Source organism: Oncorhynchus keta, chromosome 2, assembly GCF_023373465.1.
Source record: "Oncorhynchus keta strain PuntledgeMale-10-30-2019 chromosome 2, Oket_V2, whole genome shotgun sequence".
In the NCBI taxonomy this organism is placed as follows: domain Eukaryota; kingdom Metazoa; phylum Chordata; class Actinopteri; order Salmoniformes; family Salmonidae; genus Oncorhynchus; species Oncorhynchus keta.
Genome location: NC_068422.1, coordinates 59,721,061 through 59,740,577, shown reverse-complemented (window position 1 = coordinate 59,740,577; position 19,517 = coordinate 59,721,061). Strand labels below are relative to the sequence as shown.

The following is a 19,517-nucleotide window of genomic DNA, read 5'->3' as shown; positions in this document are numbered from 1 at the left end:
TGGTTGATCCACACAGCAGACATTGTGAGGGCTAGGTTAGGAATGCTCTGTTGCACGTGAAGCTCAACATTTTACGTGGTGTTATTACATCATGTACCCACGCTCTATAGGTATGCACGGTAGCTTTGACATTGTTTTTTATTTTTATTTTATTTATTTTTTTACATCTGTGTTAAACTAGACATTGGGCCAATACCGATGTTGGCATTTTCAGCTCATATCGTCCGATTCTGATATGTTCACCAATTTTTATATTGTGAATCTCTAATATTAGCCTAAGGCAAGAAACAGCGCATGCTTTTTTTTGTGACTTTTACCAATCATAGTCGCACATCTCATGTAGCTTAGCCCATAGGCCTATATATTTCGTTAAGGTTTGTATCACAAAGTGGCCAAATAACTACTTAAAATGAAACGCATTAATCTGCTTTACAACTGGTGTAGAGCCCAACTGGCATACTGTACACACGTTTGGGGAAGATACATTTCACCATAAAAATGCACCTTTTTATAATAAAATCATTACATGAATAATCGCATTTGCGGTCACTTTTGAGAGGTGTTTTCACACCTATACTCTACTGCCATGTGCGCATTGCTGTGCTTATAATGTGAAGAAATAGCCTTATAGTTTATCAACATTTTAAGCTAAACGTTCTCATCTGTTGTCAGGCTCATTGCTTAAAACATTTTTTGATGCTAGTAATTTGGGATCTATCGCATCCCACAAATGTCCCAGACTATGTTTGGAAAATGTATTTCTCGCATGGAATCAAATGGATCAACTTTTGTACTATGGGGGATAGTAGATTGACCAAGACTAGTGCTTTTGCTGTTCGTTAAGGCCTACTCATCTTGTTGGCTGACGAAAAGTAAATGTGGACAATTCTTCCAATATCTTCAATATATCATGTTGCTTTAGTCCCATCTATTTTTTTTTTAAAATGTTGATGTTCCAAAGGTCTACAGCGGTGGCTTATAGGCTATGCTTGGAAGCCAGGAAATGCTCAATGTTTTTATGTTCATTAACGGTCCATTATCGTGAGACCGGCAGCTATTTGCTTGACAATCACCGTCTGACACAATTTCAGGACTGCCACAGCCCCAGTCTGAGGTCCTGAGCGCTCTGGAGCAGGTTTTCATCAAGGATCTCTCTGTACAGCATGGTGCTGCCACCACCATGCTTCACCATAGGAATTTTATTGGCCAGATGATGAGCGGGGCCTGGTTTTCTCTAGATGTGACGCTTGGCATTCAGGCCAAAGAGTTCGATCTTGGTTTTGTCAGACCAGAGAATTTCGTTTTTCATCGTCTGAGAGTCTTTTAGATGCCTTTTGGCAAACTCAAGCCGGCTGTCATGTGCCTTTTACTGAGGAGTGGTTTCCGTCTGGCCACTCTCCCATAAAGGCTTGATTGGTGGAGATTGTTTTCCTTCTGGAAGGTTCTCCCACTTTGAGTGCACACAATTTAATCCGGTATCAGTTGACACCTTCATCCTCCTTTCCATCCATTTGGGAGACAAACACTTTGCTAGTCTTAATCAACGTAAGGTCAAAATCGAAGTAAGCATACACTTGTTCAGAAAACATGTTTGAATCATCTTTCAAATTGTTAGGATGTGTAAGCTGCTTAAATTGGCATATTTGATCTGTGCAGGGGGAAAAAACGGTTACGCAAACCTCCCTCTTATATGTGAGTGAAGTGCAAACTTTGTCCAAATGTAGAGTCAAATAGAACATGGTCCCTGTGGTAGAACTTAAAAAATAAATAATATTTTATGCATTTATATAAGTCCTATCAGGTAGCCTGAGTTCAGATGTGTCATTGTAAACAGTATTTTTTTAGTTAATAATCATATCAACTGTACTCACTGAGGGGTTTCACACCTTGTAATGAGCGTTTAATGCATTATTGTGACGCTATTTAATTTGGTTATTCATGGCAATGGCAAACTTGTCAGCGGTGTTTCTTGTCCCTAGAATGAGTGTTTGTTGTAACCATGCAAGACTCCTTAGAAACTTAAAAAAGAAAAAAAAGGTAAAGTCTTTTCATGGCAACTCCCAGGTTCCTTGTTTGGTCATTTGAATTTTCTGGTCCCATCCCCTACTATCACCACCCCTGTCAATCTTTGGTGTGCTTATTGTTTTGTCCAGCTGTACTGCTCCCAGCAGAGCCGACAATTACAATTTTTGACGGCAGAGCTGTTTTTAAAGACTCATATTGCCCTCCATAATAGCCGTTTCCGTTTGATTGCAGCCAAGTAGGGAGTGGTCTGCCACTGGTAATAAGTATCTGCCTTTTTTAAAAATGTATTCTTTAATGGAAGTATTTAGCAGGTGGAGCGCTGCAAGACAAATTAGGTTTTAACAGAACCAGGTGCATTTCTCTCTGAAGAACTGCCTCTAGCCATGACCGGCATTACCCACAAGACACTAAAATGGGAATGTCCAAAAAGTTGATCACTAGTGTAGAACCATCAACATATTAATCTTGTCTATAGATCAAAACTATTTTACCTCGTGAAAATATCTAAAAAAATATATATACCTGATTCTAAACTGTCTTATCTGGACAATAGTGTGGGGGGGAAATTTTATATATTTTTTATTTTTATTTTTTCTAACAACTAATTGACCGAGGTCAGGTCTGTTATTTGAATTCCATTTAGTTTTTTTCCTGAGCTCAATGCGCAGTTTCTCTAGAGATCAATCAGATCAAGCCTGAACTGTGCAATGCAGTTGGGGGTTGTAGTTTCCAACAGGCCAATATTCTTCATAGTTTAGCGCAGAAGACTTTAAATGAACTACAATGACCATAATCCATTCCATGTATAATTGTCCAGTCAGTGTGGGCATGGAGACAGAGGGAAGATCTCACATTCTAGAGGGCAGTTGCTTCGCGAGATATCTCTACCTGAAAATACAAAATCAAATGTTATTTGTCACATGCACCGAATACAGGTGCAGACCTTACCGTGAAATGCTTACTTTCAAGCCCTTAACCAACAATGCTGTTTTAAGAAAAAATAAGAGTTAAGACAATATTTACAAAATAAACTAAAGTAAAAATTAAGACACAATAAAATGACAATAACGAGGTTAATACAGGGGGTACCAATCTAAGTGATATTTGTTATTCAGCAGTCATTTTTAGAACTACTAAAATAGTGATTTTGTCAGACAGCATAAGCCTTCGCTCAATAGAGAAGATGTCTTTATTATTTCTCTGGATAAGAGCGTCTGCTAAATGACTTAAATGTAATGTAAATGTTATTTCATTCCAAGTCATCAAATAAACATGTATGCTGAACAAAAATATAAACGCAACATGTGAAGTGTTGGTCCCATGTTTAGCTTATTTTTCTCAATTTGTGCACAAGTTTGTTTACTGCCTCGTTAGTGAGCATTTCTCCTTTGCCAAGAAAATCCATCCACCTGACAGGAGTGGCATGTCAAGAAGCTGATTACACATCATGATCATTACACTGGTGCACCTTGTACTGGGGACAATAAAAGGCAGTTTTGTCACACAACACAATGCCACAGATGTATCAAGTTTTGAGTGTGCAGTTGGCATGCTGACTGCAGGAATGTCCACCAGAGCTGTTGTCAGATAATTTCATGTTCATTTCTCTACCATAAGACACTTCCAACATCGTTTTAGATAATTTGTCAGTAGGTCCAACCGACCTCATAAACGTAGACCACGTGTAACCACGCCAGCCCAGGACCTACACACCCTTCTTCACCTACGGGATCGTCTGAGACCAGCCACCCAGACAGCTGATGAAACTGAGTATTTCTGTCTGTAATTAAGCCCTTTTGTGGACAGAAACTCATTCTGTTTGGCTGGGCCTTGCTCTCCAGTGGTTGGGCAAGTCTTCCAAGTGGGTGGGCCTGTGTCCTCCTAGGCCCACCCATGGCTGCGCCCCTGCCCAGTCATGTGAAATTCATAGATTAATTTCAATTGACTGATTTCGTTATGAACTGTACCTCAGTAAAATCATAGAAATTCTTGCATGTTGCGTTTTTATGTTTTTGTTTATACACAACTGAAATATTTTACTAAAGTAACGTGAATAAATTATGGTAAATAAGTGATAAAGAATAATGGGCAGTCACTACCAACATGGGTCTTTTTCTTAATTGTTTTGGTGCATTTAATGTCCCAAAAAAATGTGCGAAACCAAAATTAGAAACCTTGATATTAAAAAAATAATAATAATAATTTACAAATCAAACCGAAATGATCCGATTTGAAAGAAATATATATATATATTTTTTAAATATACACTATTCGCTCAGCACTACTGGATAAATGCCAGGCTTGCTAACATGTGTACCTGTTAACCAGGGATCATCAACTGGGGGACTGCGGACCACATTTTACATTTTTATTATAATTTTTGGAAATGAGACTTAACTCGCTAGGAATTCACCTCAAAATTATTTTCATTTAGGAAATCTATTCCCAAGTATTTCCACTCAGAGACATGATCATGTACCAATGTAATCAAGGTTTGAAATATTTTTTTTTGTCTTGTGCAATATCTGTTTGGGCTTCTTGCATCAATTTGCAGAGTACAAATTATTTATAATTATTTTCCCCTCCCCCCAACCCGTGGCTGAATCTAGTTAAAGACCCCTGCTGTAAACCCTTTGGGTGCTTTGTCCACTAACACCAATCAAGCCAGGCGGTAGAGATTTTACAGTTGGGACTCATTGCATGGCTGTACTGAGAACCGATCAATAATTAATAGTACTCAGTGAACAAATCTCCCTTGCTCAGGATTGGTGCATTGCTTGGTTCAGAAAATTAATTGGCCATGTGAAAGGATAAGGCATTTCTCGCCAATTATGTGTGTTGCTGGGGTACAACAGTTGACAGCAAAGTGAACACATGCTTGTCTGAGATTAGAGGCCTATGATTGTTTCCCTGTTATCAAATGTCATTTTCACTTGAGTCATTGAAGATCTGCACAATTTGTAGTGGAGTTGTATCAAGGACTCATTCTCTCCTATTTATGTTTATAATAAAAATACTATCCTAGTATTCATTTATTTATGAAATGTAATCCTAACCTTTAAAGGTATCCCCTGTACTTTTTTTGTTGTACTTTTACCCATTTTTCTCCCCAATTTTGTGATATCCAATTGGTAGTTAAGGTTTTGTCCCATCGCTGCAATTACCCTACAGACTTGAGAGGTGAAGTTCGAGAGCCATGCATCCTCCGAAAAATACCCTGCCAGTCCGCAGTGCTTCTTGACACACTGCTCGCTTAACCCGGAAGCCAGCCGCACCAATGTGTCAGATGAAACACCTTCCAGCTGGTGACCGAAGTGAGCTTGCAGATGCCTGACCCGCCACGAGCCACTAGAGCGCGATGGGACAAGGAAATCCAGGGCGGCCAAACCCTGCCCTAACCCGGACCATGCTGGGCCGATTGTGCACCGCCTCATGGGTCTCCCGGTCACGGCGGCTCTAACACAGCCCGGGATCGAACCCGGGTCTGTAGTGATGCCTCAAGCACTGTAATGCACTGCCTTCGACTGCTGCGCAATTTGGGAGGCGATTTCCAGTACTTTTGTATACTTTTTAGCCAGTAGTTCTGAAAGTAGCCAAAAACGGTTCCCAAAATGGTCCCCGACTATGTGCACTACGTCAATGCTCTCTTTTGCTCTACTGTGTGTGCATCTTGCTAGCGATCACTCAAATGGCATCTACCATGTAAACAGTCTCGAATCTTGGGGCCGTTCAACACAGCTAGCCAATTGTATAAGTGTAAATGTCAGTGTATTTCGTGTCAGAAAGCAGTTTTCACCGTTACACCCCAGGGTAGTTGTAATCGAACCAAATGCCTTGTTCTTAGATAACACATTGACCTAGCTTTTTCGCATCCCTTGAGTGAGTTGTGCAAATAATTCAGAAGTATTTTTTTATGTAGGCCAAGGAGCTGGCAGTATTTTTAGGTCCACTCATTTCATATCCTCAACACAATAAGGCATATCACTCTGCTCTAGTGGCTGTGCACTCTATGTAACGTTCTCTAGGTTCCCTACCCTTGTTTGCATCCAGAAAGAACGGCAATGTGCAGTGCTTGTAATTTATTTGTTATATCATTCTTGTGTGTCTAATTTTTGTCATGTACATTTCGATTTCTCTCATGTCTTTCCACGTGCATGTTACACTTTTTCCTTGGCCAAACTCTGGATGTCTTGGTCTCAGCCACTGTAAGTCATTTCCATCCACTGTCTGTTTTTCTTTTGACTACATGGGTGTCATGTTTGTCCTGTCCTGTTTGGTGTGTTTCTGTAGTGGTTGTGAAAGGCACTGGATGGATAGTATCGACGCTGAGGGCTTGTACCTGTCCACGGAGCAGCATGGGCAGCCACAATGTGAGCTTCCCCAAACTGCCCTGGAGGTGCCCACCATTGGGGGGTAAGAACTCTTTCTCTCCCTTGCTTTTTCCCCATCAGTGGACCTTCTGCCTACACTTGTATGCTTTGGGTCGACATGCCACACAAGGGCTAATTCTGGTGCTGAAATGCAGTAGAGGACACAAACTACAGTAGTAGATACTAGTTGGGCCTACAAGTAGTGTTTAAGAGGTGCATGTGAAGCATGGTAGTGTATCAAGATTCTAAAGTTGAAAAGCCTTAGGATGTTTTGACATTTTGGAAAATGACTCCTGCATCTGTTATTCTATAATGTAGACAGTAGTGTTGCACGGGATGTTGAAAATGTTACATACTAGAACATGAAACTTTTTGGTACTGAAATTTTTGTTTTGGTACTTGTGTCTCTCGGATCAATTCTATCGGCACAGTCAATGTCTCCCTTATAATACGAGGCACCGCACTGTGCCTGCTCCACTTACTGATTGTTAGCCTGTACTGGGATCTGGACTGCATCATGTTAGCTCCAAACTCATGCTGCACAGAAGTTAATACACTTGAATAATGTGACACTGCATGTAGAAATGTTGAAACTGTTAATTACAGTTTGCAAAACAACGTCCATAAAGGCTAGAACACTTTATAATGCGAGAAGACACTGGTAACTTTGTAAGTATGTAAACTTCCGACTTCAACTGTGTAACGCAGCTCTGTACTATTTCTAGGTATGTGTTTTGGTCAAATGAAAATGTTTGTTTTTATACTATAAACTACTGACAACATTTCTCCCAAATTCCAAATAAGAGTAATTCAGAGCATTTATTTGCATAAAATGACAACTGGTCAAAATAACAAAAGATGCAGTGTTGTCAGACCTCGAATAATGCAAAGAAAATGAGTTCATATTCGTTTTTAAGCAACATAATACTAATGTTTTAACTTATGGGGAGTTCAGATACCAATATTTGGTGGAATAACCCTGATTTTCAAACAGCTTTCATGCGTCTTGGCATGCTCTCCACCAGTCTTTCACATTGATGTTGGGTGACTATGCCACACCTGATGCATAAATTCAAGCAGATCGTTCAAGCACATTGTTTGATGGTTTGTGACTGTCTTCCTCTTGATCACATTCCAGAGGTTTTCAATGGGGTTCAGGTCTGGAGATTGGGCTGGCCATGACAGGGTCTTGATCTGGTGGTCCTCCATCCACACCTTGATTGACCTGGCTCTGTGGCATGGAGCATTGTCCTGCTGGGAAAACCAATCCTCAGAGTTGGGTGAACGTTGTCAGAGCAGAAGGAAGTTATCCATGTGTCCTTCACAAAGACACATCTGGCCTATTCTAGCCTTGCTGAAGCACCCCTAGATTCTCCACCAAATTTCAGAGACCTGCAGAGGCCCACAAGCCACAGTGTCTCGCACCCACTGTGAATTTTGGTGGAGTACACAGCATTTTGTACTGGCTGGCATTTTGTATTCCTAATTGACCCAGCATGTAACTTGACATTGTATAGAAATGGTCACGAAAGCTTGAAAGCAATGTTTGCTATAATTTAAGTAGGGCGTAATAAATCGTAATAGTGGTTTTGAAACCACTCCGGTTGGTGTGATTGCGCAAAACAAAAGAACGTTTATTGAGCCATCCACTGGCCAGGTTGTTTACATAAGTCCCCCTCCTTGTTTGTGTTCGCTGCCATACCTGTAGCTTTTCTAAGGTTAGGGTGGGAGTTAATGCGACCAATGTCATATGGCCCAGCCACCCCCCCCAACTACGCAGAACAACAGGGTGACCGTGTCCCAGTGCCGGAACCTGATTGTCTCCCCAGCCTCATATTAGTGCAGGGATTACCAGCTCGCTCCAGTTCCCCATTCATTCTGGACAGTCACTCACCCTTATCAGCCTCAATCTGACGCTCTATTTATCTGACGCTGCACCCAGTTCTGCTTGGCTAAGAGAAATGCTCACAAAAAGCCCTAGCCCATCAGCACTTTATTTGTGGGACCTGGGGCCACAGCTTTTAGTGGCCTGCCTACTCTTCTGTTATTCTAGACCCAGATTGTTGGACAGTGAGGATTTGTTTTGTGTTATACTCTGGTTCAACGTTTCACCGTTGTCCATTTAATTGAAGTTGTTGGTTCTTTACCATTTTGTTAATTCTCTTAGTTTTTAATCAGCCTCTGTGGTTTCGCCATAGTTTTTCCACAGCAGCCTCCGGCTGAAAAGTTTCTGAGAAGGCTCTAGTGGTTTGCAGTGTATCGACTTGAAAAAGTGTGATCAAGTTTGTTTTTCTTTTTCTTTGGCAAAGGGAACCTAACCAAAAACATGGGCTCTTTTAAGCTGGATTTTTTGCCTGAGATGATGGTGGACCATTGCTCTTTGAATTCTAGTCCTGTGTGAGTAGTTTCTTATTTATTTTAGCAATGAGTTAATAAGTTTATGGCTTGTACGGAATATGTTTTTAAAGTGCTTTTCAGAAATGGATTTGAGGTGTAGTTTCTTAAACTTTCATTTTGGTGTCATTTTGGGGGAGGGGTGGTAGGCTATAATGTTACATGTTTAAGATATTGGTTCCACCTCGTATTCAGCTGTGTATTTTCAGCTGTACAGACTGATACTCAATTTCTTGATCTGTAGTTTGATCCCGGCTTGTGACTTATTTTGTTTTGTTGTGCTTGCCATAATGTTCCAGTCCAAAACTTGGTGCTTTAAATTTGATATGTAGGTGTTGGAGGCGAAAACGGTAGAAGAGCGAGTTTTCACCAGGTGCATACTCCCCCAAGTGCCCTCCCCCCGTAATGGTTCATAATCTGTATTCCGTATGCAGTGCAGTTACATTTTTATAATTTAGCGGCCGCTTTTATCCAGATCGATTTACAATCCGTAATTATTGTACATGTCAGAGGTTTTAAAACAAGTATGCTTGACTGAAGTTTATGCATACTGTAGACTGCATATTTTGTGGTCTAACCTATGTCATAACCATGGCAATCTGTCAATTTCTCTACAGGGAAATCGTTAGGGAAGGTTGCTGCTTATTATTTGTTGATCTTGTGTTTTTACTTTTAAAGATATAAACATTTTTAGCTTAGATGTAATGTACACATTAGGGATTTAGAGTGGGTTAATGTGAATTAATAGGCTACTAACAGTTGTTGTCATATGTTTCAAACTAAAGCAGGTTTGAGCTAAGGGTTAGAGCTTAAGGTTGGGCTGTATCCATTTAAGTGATAATGCCCGAGATGCCCGTGTTTGTTGGCTATATTGGCATGGGTGTTAGGCCCGAGACGACAATATATTTTGGCCGGCAAACCATGACAATATATCCAACAAACACTGGCTTCGAGGGCGTTATCACTTTTATACAACGTGTTACCAACGTTCAAATAATGATAGACATAATTTAATTAAAAACATTATTTTGATTAATGCCCGAGAAGCCGGTGTTTGTAGATATATTGGCACGTGTGTCTCCTTTTGAGTCCAGATGATTCTTTGTGACATCGTTCTATGCGAGAGTGGCGTATCTGAGATTATAACATATTCTATTGTTTTCCAGTAGCCTAATAACGAGTGCAACTTCACACACAGGCTATAAACAACATACCTTGGCTTAGACCGTTCTCGTCTGTTTTTATGACTAATGAGTTGGGCTTTAGTTGTCTGTTCCCCTCTCTTCCTCTTCGACCCAGATGTAACTGGAGGTTGAACCACACTTTCTGAACCAGACCCCTTGGTGTACCGTGATTCAGAGCCTGGGAGTTTTGGAGCTGGGCAATGTCCTTATCGGTGATGGAAGGGTGGCTGTTTGTGATATATTTTCCATGCCGCCTGATCTGTTTGATCTTGCTCAAAAAATACATGATTCGAGGTGGTAAAATCAGTATCCTTCATAAGGCACCAGCTGCGACCGATGGGTGGGTGTTTTAGAAACCTGCTGAACCCACTACTTATGCTGTACTGCTCCCTCCTTCCCATTTTGTGCATTTCCTTAAAACTGTCGGAGAAGGATGTTAAACTCTTCCTTGGTGACAGAGTCCTCCAAATCTGCATGCCTGGGTATTATTGCCATCTCTTTTTCCCATAAATCTATAGTTATGCCACCAAAAAGATCAAAAGAAATGTTCCACTCATCCATTTTAGTTTTCCAATCAAATTATCAATTTAACCAGTAATCTAAAAAAGCTTTTGTATGTTATGTAGGGTTGCACATTTTGGGGAATATTCAGAGGTGGAAACTTCAGAGGTGGAGATGTTGTTAATTATTGCTTGCCCACGAACATTCAACCACCCATCAGAGATGATTGCATGAAGGTCTGCTTTCTCTTGGATTTGCTTGACCTTAATATAATAATATATGCCATTTAGCAGACGCTTTTATCCAAAGCGACTTACAGTCATGTGTGCATACATTCTACGTATGGGTGGTCCCGGGAATCGAACCCACTACCCTGGCGTTACAAGCGCCATGCTCTACCAACTGAGCTACAGAAGGACCACCAGAAGGACTTCACTTGAAGTCTGTTGAACTCTGCATCCTACAAATGAGTAGATAAAGCATGTCTGGTTGGAGGGGTGTATGCTGGGCGAAGAACATTCAGAAATCTCTTCCAATACAAATGGCCTGTGAGCATCAGAGGTGAACGAGTTCCATACACAGCTCGAGCAAGACATTCATCAGCATTTCTCTGACTACGTTCCTCCATTGAGTAAAAAAAACAACAAGTGATTCCATGAGGACCATGAGCTGTTGCTATCGATAAGGTGTCTGATGCAGCATTTTCACCTTGGATAGAAATAGAGGGACTTTTGTCAGAGGTTGTGAGCACTGAGGAAACTTTATGCACTTGGCCAGATGATTCTGCATCTTTGTTGCATTCTTCACACATGGGTTGGCACTGTATTTGCAAATGTACACATTTTTCCTTCTATATTAGCTGCAGTGAAATGTCTCCACACATCAGATAGTGCCTGTGGCAATTTCCTGTAAATATTATTTTTTTTAATTGTAAAAAATAACAAAAAAAAACAAGTACACTTAAGCAGTTAGATTAAACAACTCCTTTGTCAGAATTTAAAAAAAATATGAAACGTGTACAGAAACAGGTGAGTTAACACTCAGTTAGCAGGCTCACGCAAGCTAAAACCCACATGGTAGCAAAAACTAACTAGAATAAATTATTAACAAGTTAGAAATGATTCATTGTCGGAGTAGAGGACCTTGTGCATTTCAGTTAAAATAACAATCCAATGTTTATATCCCAGGACAAATTAGCTAGCAACAGCAAGCTAGTTATTTAAATTGGCATAAATGTTTAATGCTTTTTGACCTGTCCCCAAATTCATATAGTTGGTTCAGAGTTTTTGATATTTTAACCTGCGTGTCCTGATCGCGTCTGTTTTGTGGGGATGAAATCAACATGCATACGATACTGCATGCTCGCATGCGATCTGGTCAGCATGTTAGACAGTCTTGGTTGGACTACTCTGAAGATATGGAGGTACAATAGGTGTTTGTCAATCGAAAACCTAGTTTTGTGCTTGCACATTCAAATTATATTTAAATGGATTTTTATATTAATTCATACACATTATGAATTTGACAAGAATGGACTTGATATAGACTAGTATTTTCTTGTTTTGTTCTGTGCGGCCTTCAATATTGCATGAGATGAATAATTGTTTGGTTATGAATGATCAGATCTCCCAAAACAAACTTCACTTTCAAGATCATTCTCTTTAGAGCTATTGGTCAATTCTCTGCTGGCAGTATGCATTTGGTGCTGTATGTTTTTGTATGCATGTTAGAACATTTCCTCAGATGGCACCTCTTTCAACTGACACTTAATAACAACATTACTTGACTACAAGTTATGCAGTGCTACTGAAATAGTCTAGACTTGATTGTACATTTCTGCAAAACAGCCTTTGCTCTGAATATGTAATTTTGTGAAGCTTCCAGCTGCTTATTCGATTATGCAAATATGTTATTTCTAGCAGGGACATATTTAATGTGCCACTGGGGAAGACTGCTCATAAATGTTGCTTCTGTTGCCCAAGTTAACATCATGTAGCCATATTATAACAACTGTTACCTTTCACTCTCAGGGCGAAGAAGATGAACGGGACCCTGGACCACCCGGACCAGCCCGACATCGATGCTATCAAGATGTTCGTTGGCCAGATCCCACGGTCCTGGGCAGAGGAACAGCTGCGGGAGCTTTTTGAGCCTTACGGCGCCGTCTATGAAATCAATGTCTTGCGTGACAGGAGTCAAAACCCCCCTCAAAGCAAAGGTGACAGTGCTGTCTTGAGTTCTTCACCAGAGGTGTCCATTACACTCTCCCCTCACCTTATACAGAATTCCCTGCCCTTTTTTATATATATATATATATATATATATATATATATATATATATATATATATATAAATATATATATATATATAAATATATATATATATATATATATATAAATATATATATATATATATATATATATATATATATATATATATATATATATATTGGCTGTGTTGCTGAATTCTCTTGGATCCTGTTCCCGATAGCTAAACAACGGAAGCTTCTGCGTATTTGCGGGATTCTCTAGTTTACTACATCCTCCGCTGCCACAGAGTAGCAGGAATCACAAGCAGTCTAAATAGCGATTTAATGTTTTTTTTTTTCCATCATCATTGAAAACATTGACTGAGTTGGAGGAAGATGGGCAGTCAAAATAGTGTTTTTCTTTTCAGTTAACAGATGTAGGATATTTGTGTTTAAAACACAGATTTGTTTTTTCTCCAATGCAATATGTAGACTGCGCCCTACTTGTGCTTCTGCAATATCCTTAGTTACAACCGACGGAGAAGGTTGTAGCCTACATCTTAAATTGGCCTACAAAATATATATTTTTGAAATGTTGGTTCAAATTGCAGGTTTTTATATCAGCTGTTCAGAAATATGAGACTCGGATGTAGTCTTGCCTACATCATGTCAATCAAATCGGTTGATAGGAAGGGTTCAGAAGAGGGAGAGAAACGTGAAGAGATGTGTGCGTGAACTAGCACATGTACAGAACATGTTCTTTAGAGTAACATTTACTTTGTCTAACAACTGTCTATATCCCCAAACAGGTTGTTGTTTCATAACATATTACACTCGCAAATCTGCATTGGAAGCACAAAATGCTCTTCACAACATGAAAATTCTCCCAGGGGTGAGTAGGTTTGGTAGAAATGTTTACTTCCTCCATAAATCAAATTGGGAAGCTTGCTAGGTTGTAATAGAACAACAGTCAGTGCTGCTGTTCAGCTTTTATCTCTAGATATGTAGGACCCTATAGGACCCTATAAAATCTGTATATTTTTCCTGTTTACTTAGTTTTTCCCCAAATTCCGTTTTCTCCGTTTTGTTTTTCCAGGTTTCCGTTTTTTTTACCACACTTGTTTAAATAGAAAACAACTGAATGGGATGCTTTAAGTCCACAACAATGGTTAAACCACATCAAAAGACTGATTTTTAAAAAAAACATTTGATTTAGATTTAGATATTTACCCTTTAATTTCAGTGGCACCGAGCAAGAGGTTTTTTGTAGAGCACATAGTTTGATAGTTTGCAAAACAAATACTGGATTGATGCCAATAATGATCTCATTATGCTTGGTAAGCATAGGCTATTTTGTAGTAAACTGTTAATTGAGAAGGTTTTTGGGAAAGCCTTTCCATCTACCAGAATTTTATTTTTTCTTTACCATCATTGTTAGCGGCTACACAAAGTTGTAGACGTGTGCACCAGACATACAGTCAGGGGAAATTCTCTCTGCCTCTTGAGAAAGTTGCAGGAAATACCCATCACTGATGCATACTGTTCATATCTTAAGATAAACCTGGGCAAATTGAAATAATGTTCCATACATTTAGTTTATTCCCTACGAAGTTTAATACATTTAAATGTTGAATTCCGTTTTAATGTATTGATTAAATCTGTATTCTCCACATGGCAGATTTTATAGGGCCCTAGGGATGCCAAACACGCATCCATTTATACTAGAGGTCGACCGATTATGATTTTTCAACGGCGATACCAATTATTGGCGGACCAAAAAAGCTTTTATTTTTTTATTTTGAAAGAATGACAATTGCAACAATACTGAATGCACACTTATTTTAACTTAATATAATACATCAATAAAATCAATTTAGCCTCAAGTAAATAATGAAACATGTTCAATTTGGTTTAAATAATGTAAAAACAAAGTGTTGGAGAAGTAAAAGTGCAATATGTGCTATGTAAGAAAGCTAACGTTTCAGTTCCTTGCTCAGAACATGAGAACACATGATAGCTGGTGGTTCCTTTTAACATAAGTCCTCAATATTCCCAGGTAAGAAGTTTTAGGTTGTAGTTATTATAAGAATTCTAGGACTATTTCCCTCTATACATTTAAGTCATACCATTTGTATTTCATTAACCTTTGACTATTGGATGTTCTTATAGGCACTCTAGTATTGCCAGTGTAACAGTAGCTTCCATCCCTCTCCTCGCTCCTCCCTGGGCTCGAACCAGCAACACAACGACAACCGCCACCATCTAAGTAGCGGTACCCATGCAGAGCAAGGGGAACAACTACTTGAAGGCTCAGAGCGAGTGATGTTTGAAACGCTATTAGTGCGCGCTAACTAGCTAGCTATTTCACTTCGGTTACACCAGCCTCATCCCGGGAGTTGATAGGCTTGAAGTCATAAACAGCGCAATGCTTGACGCACAACGAAGAGCTGCTGGCAAAACGCATCAAAGTGCTGTTTGAATGAATGTTTACGTGCCTGCTTTTGCCTACCACCGCTCAGTCAGATACTTAGATACTTGTATGCTCAGTCAGATTAAGTGCAACGCAGGACACGCTAGATAATATCTAGTAATATCATCAACCATGTGTAGTTAACTAGTGATGAGGCCGTAATTGAAAATATGAATGTGTTCTTAGCTGACTTGCCTAACTAAATAAAGGTATAAAAAACGGCAAATCGGCACCCACAAAATACAGATTTCCGATTGTTATGAAAACTCGAAATCGGCCCTAATTAATCGGCCATTCCGATTTAATCGGTCAACCTCTAATTTATACCTATCAAGGCAATATCCGTCAGCACTTCTTCCTTTAAATTCAATGTCTTTTCTCAACAGATGCATCACCCCATTCAGATGAAGCCAGCTGACAGTGAGAAGAATAATGGTGAGTATAGCTACATCTCTGCAAGCAGTGGAGCCTGGTGGATGTTGTGGTAATTTTGTTTTCATATTGAAGCCCTACCTCTTAGAAGCTGACGTTGTTGTATGTAGTCTCTAATGCAGTTACTCAATGTTTGTTGAAACAACCTTGTCTTCATTCTCTTTCAGCGGTGGAAGACAGGAAGTTGTTCATAGGAATGATATCGAAAAAGTGTAATGAGAATGACATCAGACTTATGTTCTCACCGTACGGACAGATCGAGGAATGTAGAATACTACGTGGGCCGGATGGACTGAGCCGTGGTGAGGCAGATTCAGTTCACCTTTCATCCTCACCGTCACACACACACCTTCAACAAGATGCCCCCAAACACACATACACATTTACTCTATCAGTTATACTATGAGGACTAGTCATTGTTTTGACATTAATCTCTCTACATGTGGTACATACACTCCCACACACTCACTCTAAAATAGTTGCATACAGATGGGTGAAAAGTCATTACTCTCATTTGTCCTCTTGTGTACAAATCCCACATATCTTCCATACAAATCCTCTCATAGAAAATGTACCAATCTCAAGGTCATCACTTCTAGATGTAACATATTGACTTAAATTCTAGTTATTTATGATCCAAATATCTGTTAGACACTGTTCCAAATGTGTTTTTTGGAGGGCTGTTTAACTAAAACAAGAACTTACCAGACTACATAGCATGCTGCAATCTGCGCTGTATGCTTTCCATTATCTGTTTCTAAATGCTGTCAGGAGTCAGGACTGTGTATGTCAACCATTTACGAGTTGTTCCCCTTCTGCAGGTTGTGCGTTTATAACTTTTACAGCAAGACAGATGGCACAGTCAACAATCAAATCCATGCACCAATCACAAACTATGGAGGTAAGCGTTGAACCTGCACACCTCCCATTCTTCAGAAACAGAATCTACACTGAACAAAAATATAAATGGAACATGTTGGTCACATGTTTCATGAGCTGAATTAAAAGATTCCAGGAACGTTCCATATGCACATAAAGCTTATTTCTCAAAAGTTGGCATTTCTCCTTTGCCAAGATAACCATCCACCGGACTGGTGTGGCATATCAAGAAGCTGATTAAACATCATGATCATTACACAGGTGCACCTTGTACTGGGGACAATAAAAGGCCAATCTAAAATGTGCAATTTTGTCACACAACACAATTCCACAGATGTCTTTTAGTTTTGAGGGAGTGTGATATTGGCATGCTGACTGCAGGAATGTCCAACAGAGCTTTTGCCAGATAATTGAATGTTCATTTCTCTACCATAAACCTCCTCCAACATCGTTTTAGAGAATCTGACATTGCGTCCAACCGGCCTCACAACCGCAGACCACGTGTACGGCGTCGTGTGGGCAAGCGGTTTGCTGATGTCAACGTTGTGACCAGATTGCCCCATGGTGGAGGTGGGGTGATGGTATGTGCAGGCATTAGCTATGGACCATAAACACAATTGCATTTTATTGATGGCAATTTGAATGCACAGAGATACCGTGACGAGATCCTGATGCCCATTGTCGGGCCATTCATCCGCTGCCATCGCCTCATGTTTCAGCATAATAATGCACAGCCCCGTGTCACAAGGATCTGGACACAGTTCCTGGAAGCTGAAAATGTCCCAGTTCTTCCATGGCCTCATACTCACTAAACATGTCCCACACATCGAGTATGTTTAGGATGCTCTGGATCGACGTGTACAACAGGGTCTTCCCACCAATATCCAGCAACTTCGCACAGCCATTGAAGAGGAGACAACATTCCACAGGCCACAATCAACAGCCTGATCAAGTATATGCAAAGGAGATGTGTCGCGCTGCATGAGGCAAATGGTGGTCACACCAGATACTGATTGGATTTCTACTTCTACTTTCTACTTTTTTTTTATTTTTAGGTATCTGTGACCAACAGATGCATGTCTGTATTCCAAGTCATGTGAAATCCATAGATTAGGGCCTCATTTATTTATTTCAATGGTCTGATTTCCTAATATGAGCTGTAACTCCGTCAAATCTTTGAAATTGTTGCATGTTGAGTTTATATTTTTGTTCAGTATAACATGATAACCTGCTTTTTTCCCCTCTGCCTTTATATGATTGGCTGGCCCATTACTTAAGTAATGCCATTTTGAAATGGCTGTTATCATGCTAGATGAATATCTATATGAAATGACACTATTTGCTGTCTTTCCTGCCTTTTTAGGGCTGCTCGTCTCCCATCGTAGTGAAGTTTGCCGACACGCAGAAGGACAAGGAGCAAAAGCGCATCACCCAGCAGCTTCAGCAGCAGATGCAGCAGCTCAACACTGCCTCAATGTGGGGGAATCTGACCGGGCTCAACTCTCTTGGACCACAGTATCTGGCAGTAAGTGACCACCTTTTCCGGCGCAATCCCCAGCAGAGCTTTGGAATGGCCCATGGCTTGGCTTCAAGCGCTTGTTAATGTTCCAGTTTAGACATTTTTAGGTTCATATTTTCAGAGGTAGGTATTCAGGAAAAAGCTTAACTTGTTTGTGTTTGCGAGCAAATTAAGGTTTTGGTTGCAATTGGTTACAATCTCAGGTTTGTTGTAGAAAGATGAGGGTTACTGGGACGCATTAAAATGCACTGCTGTTTGGCAGACTGATTTAGACAGTCTCTAGATCAGGGGTGTCAAACTAATTTTGCCCTGGGGGCCAAAATTGAATGTAGGTCCATTATAATTTCCACACAGTTTCGATTTGGTTTTAATGATTTGAAAGTAGGGATGCACGATATATTGGTGAACATATCGGAATCGGCCGATATGAGCTGAAAATGCCAACATCGGTATCGGCCCAATGTCTAGTTTAACGCCGATGTGCAAAACCTATGTCAAAGCTGACGTGGATACCTATATAACGTAGGTACATAACATAATGACGCCACATAAAATGTTGAGCTATACGTGCAACACAGCATTCCTAAACTAGCCACAATGTCTGCTGTGTGGATTGAGCAGTTAACAAGTCCAGCTGTCATTTGAAAGAGTAAGAACATTTCAGGAGACAACTCAAAGGCGAAATCCATTAACGCCAAGATAATGGAATTCATTGCCCTTGACAATCAACCGTTCTCTGTCGTGGGTGATGTTGGCTTTCGCTTACTGGGCGAGCACCGGTACGTACACCTGTTGCCCTACTGGAGTTACACAGTAATAGCGTCACTGCTATTAGCTTCACGACATACTATGGAACGCCATTTGGGTCTTTGCGTGTCAAAAACATTATTAAAATAAGCTTTTAATTTTAAATGTCAAATAACACTGTTCTATTATAGAATGTTGTATGTTCTGAATTTGCACATGCACACCACTACGATCAGTTGCACTGTTAAAGCTGTACCTAAGTCTATAAACACAATTCACAAACTATGCTATGGACCAAACTATTACAATACCGCGTTTAGTAATAAAGCATCAGTTGTTCGACCCCAACTTCAGGGGTAGCTAGCTTTTCGCTTGGTACCTAGCTAGCACCAATGCAACCAGCCTGAAAACAATGACCAGTAGAAACTGCAGTCATTTTCATTATTCTTAGCAATGATTTAGGCATTCTTCTGAGTAAGTATTGTTGTTCGCTTATTGAAATTGAACTTTAGTTAATGAAAATAAATGGCTAGCCAGCTACTTAACCCTGTTGCCCAAAGCTAACGTTATAAGCAGCCGGCTAGCTTCATCTGGCTAGTGAGGCTTGACTGGGTTGTGTTGTGAAACAATAAGGATTAGGCGCAATAGTGGAATTTGCGGTTTGCCTTCAAAGTACCTCGGGCCTCCTGGGTGGCGCAGTGGTCTAGGGCACTGCATAGCAGTGCTAGCTGTGTCACCAGAGACTCTG

At 40.1% G+C, this 19,517-nt stretch overlaps 1 protein-coding gene across 39 annotated transcripts in view; it reads left to right on the top strand.

The window, feature by feature from the left end:
* The window catches only part of LOC118357589 (CUGBP Elav-like family member 1), a 41,062-nt gene that overhangs the window by 7,083 nt on the left and 14,462 nt on the right, over positions 1 to 19,517 (top strand). For 29 of the 39 annotated variants that reach the window (XM_052479447.1, XM_052479524.1, XM_052479561.1 and 26 more), the window contains exons 3-9: positions 6,316 to 6,438; positions 12,505 to 12,692; positions 13,532 to 13,614; positions 15,579 to 15,627; positions 15,792 to 15,926; positions 16,446 to 16,525; positions 17,867 to 18,028. In XM_052479447.1, coding sequence (XP_052335407.1) covers positions 6,335 to 6,438; positions 12,505 to 12,692; positions 13,532 to 13,614; positions 15,579 to 15,627; positions 15,792 to 15,926; positions 16,446 to 16,525; positions 17,867 to 18,028 — 801 coding nt within the window. In that variant the 5' untranslated portion in view covers positions 6,316 to 6,334. Of the gene's footprint in view, positions 1 to 6,315; positions 6,439 to 8,549; positions 8,793 to 12,504; positions 12,693 to 13,531; positions 13,615 to 15,578; positions 15,628 to 15,791; positions 15,927 to 16,445; positions 16,526 to 17,866; positions 18,029 to 19,517 lie in introns of those variants that run through there. The other 10 variants (XM_052479648.1, XM_052479638.1, XM_052479624.1 and 7 more) reach the window with 5 other exon arrangements.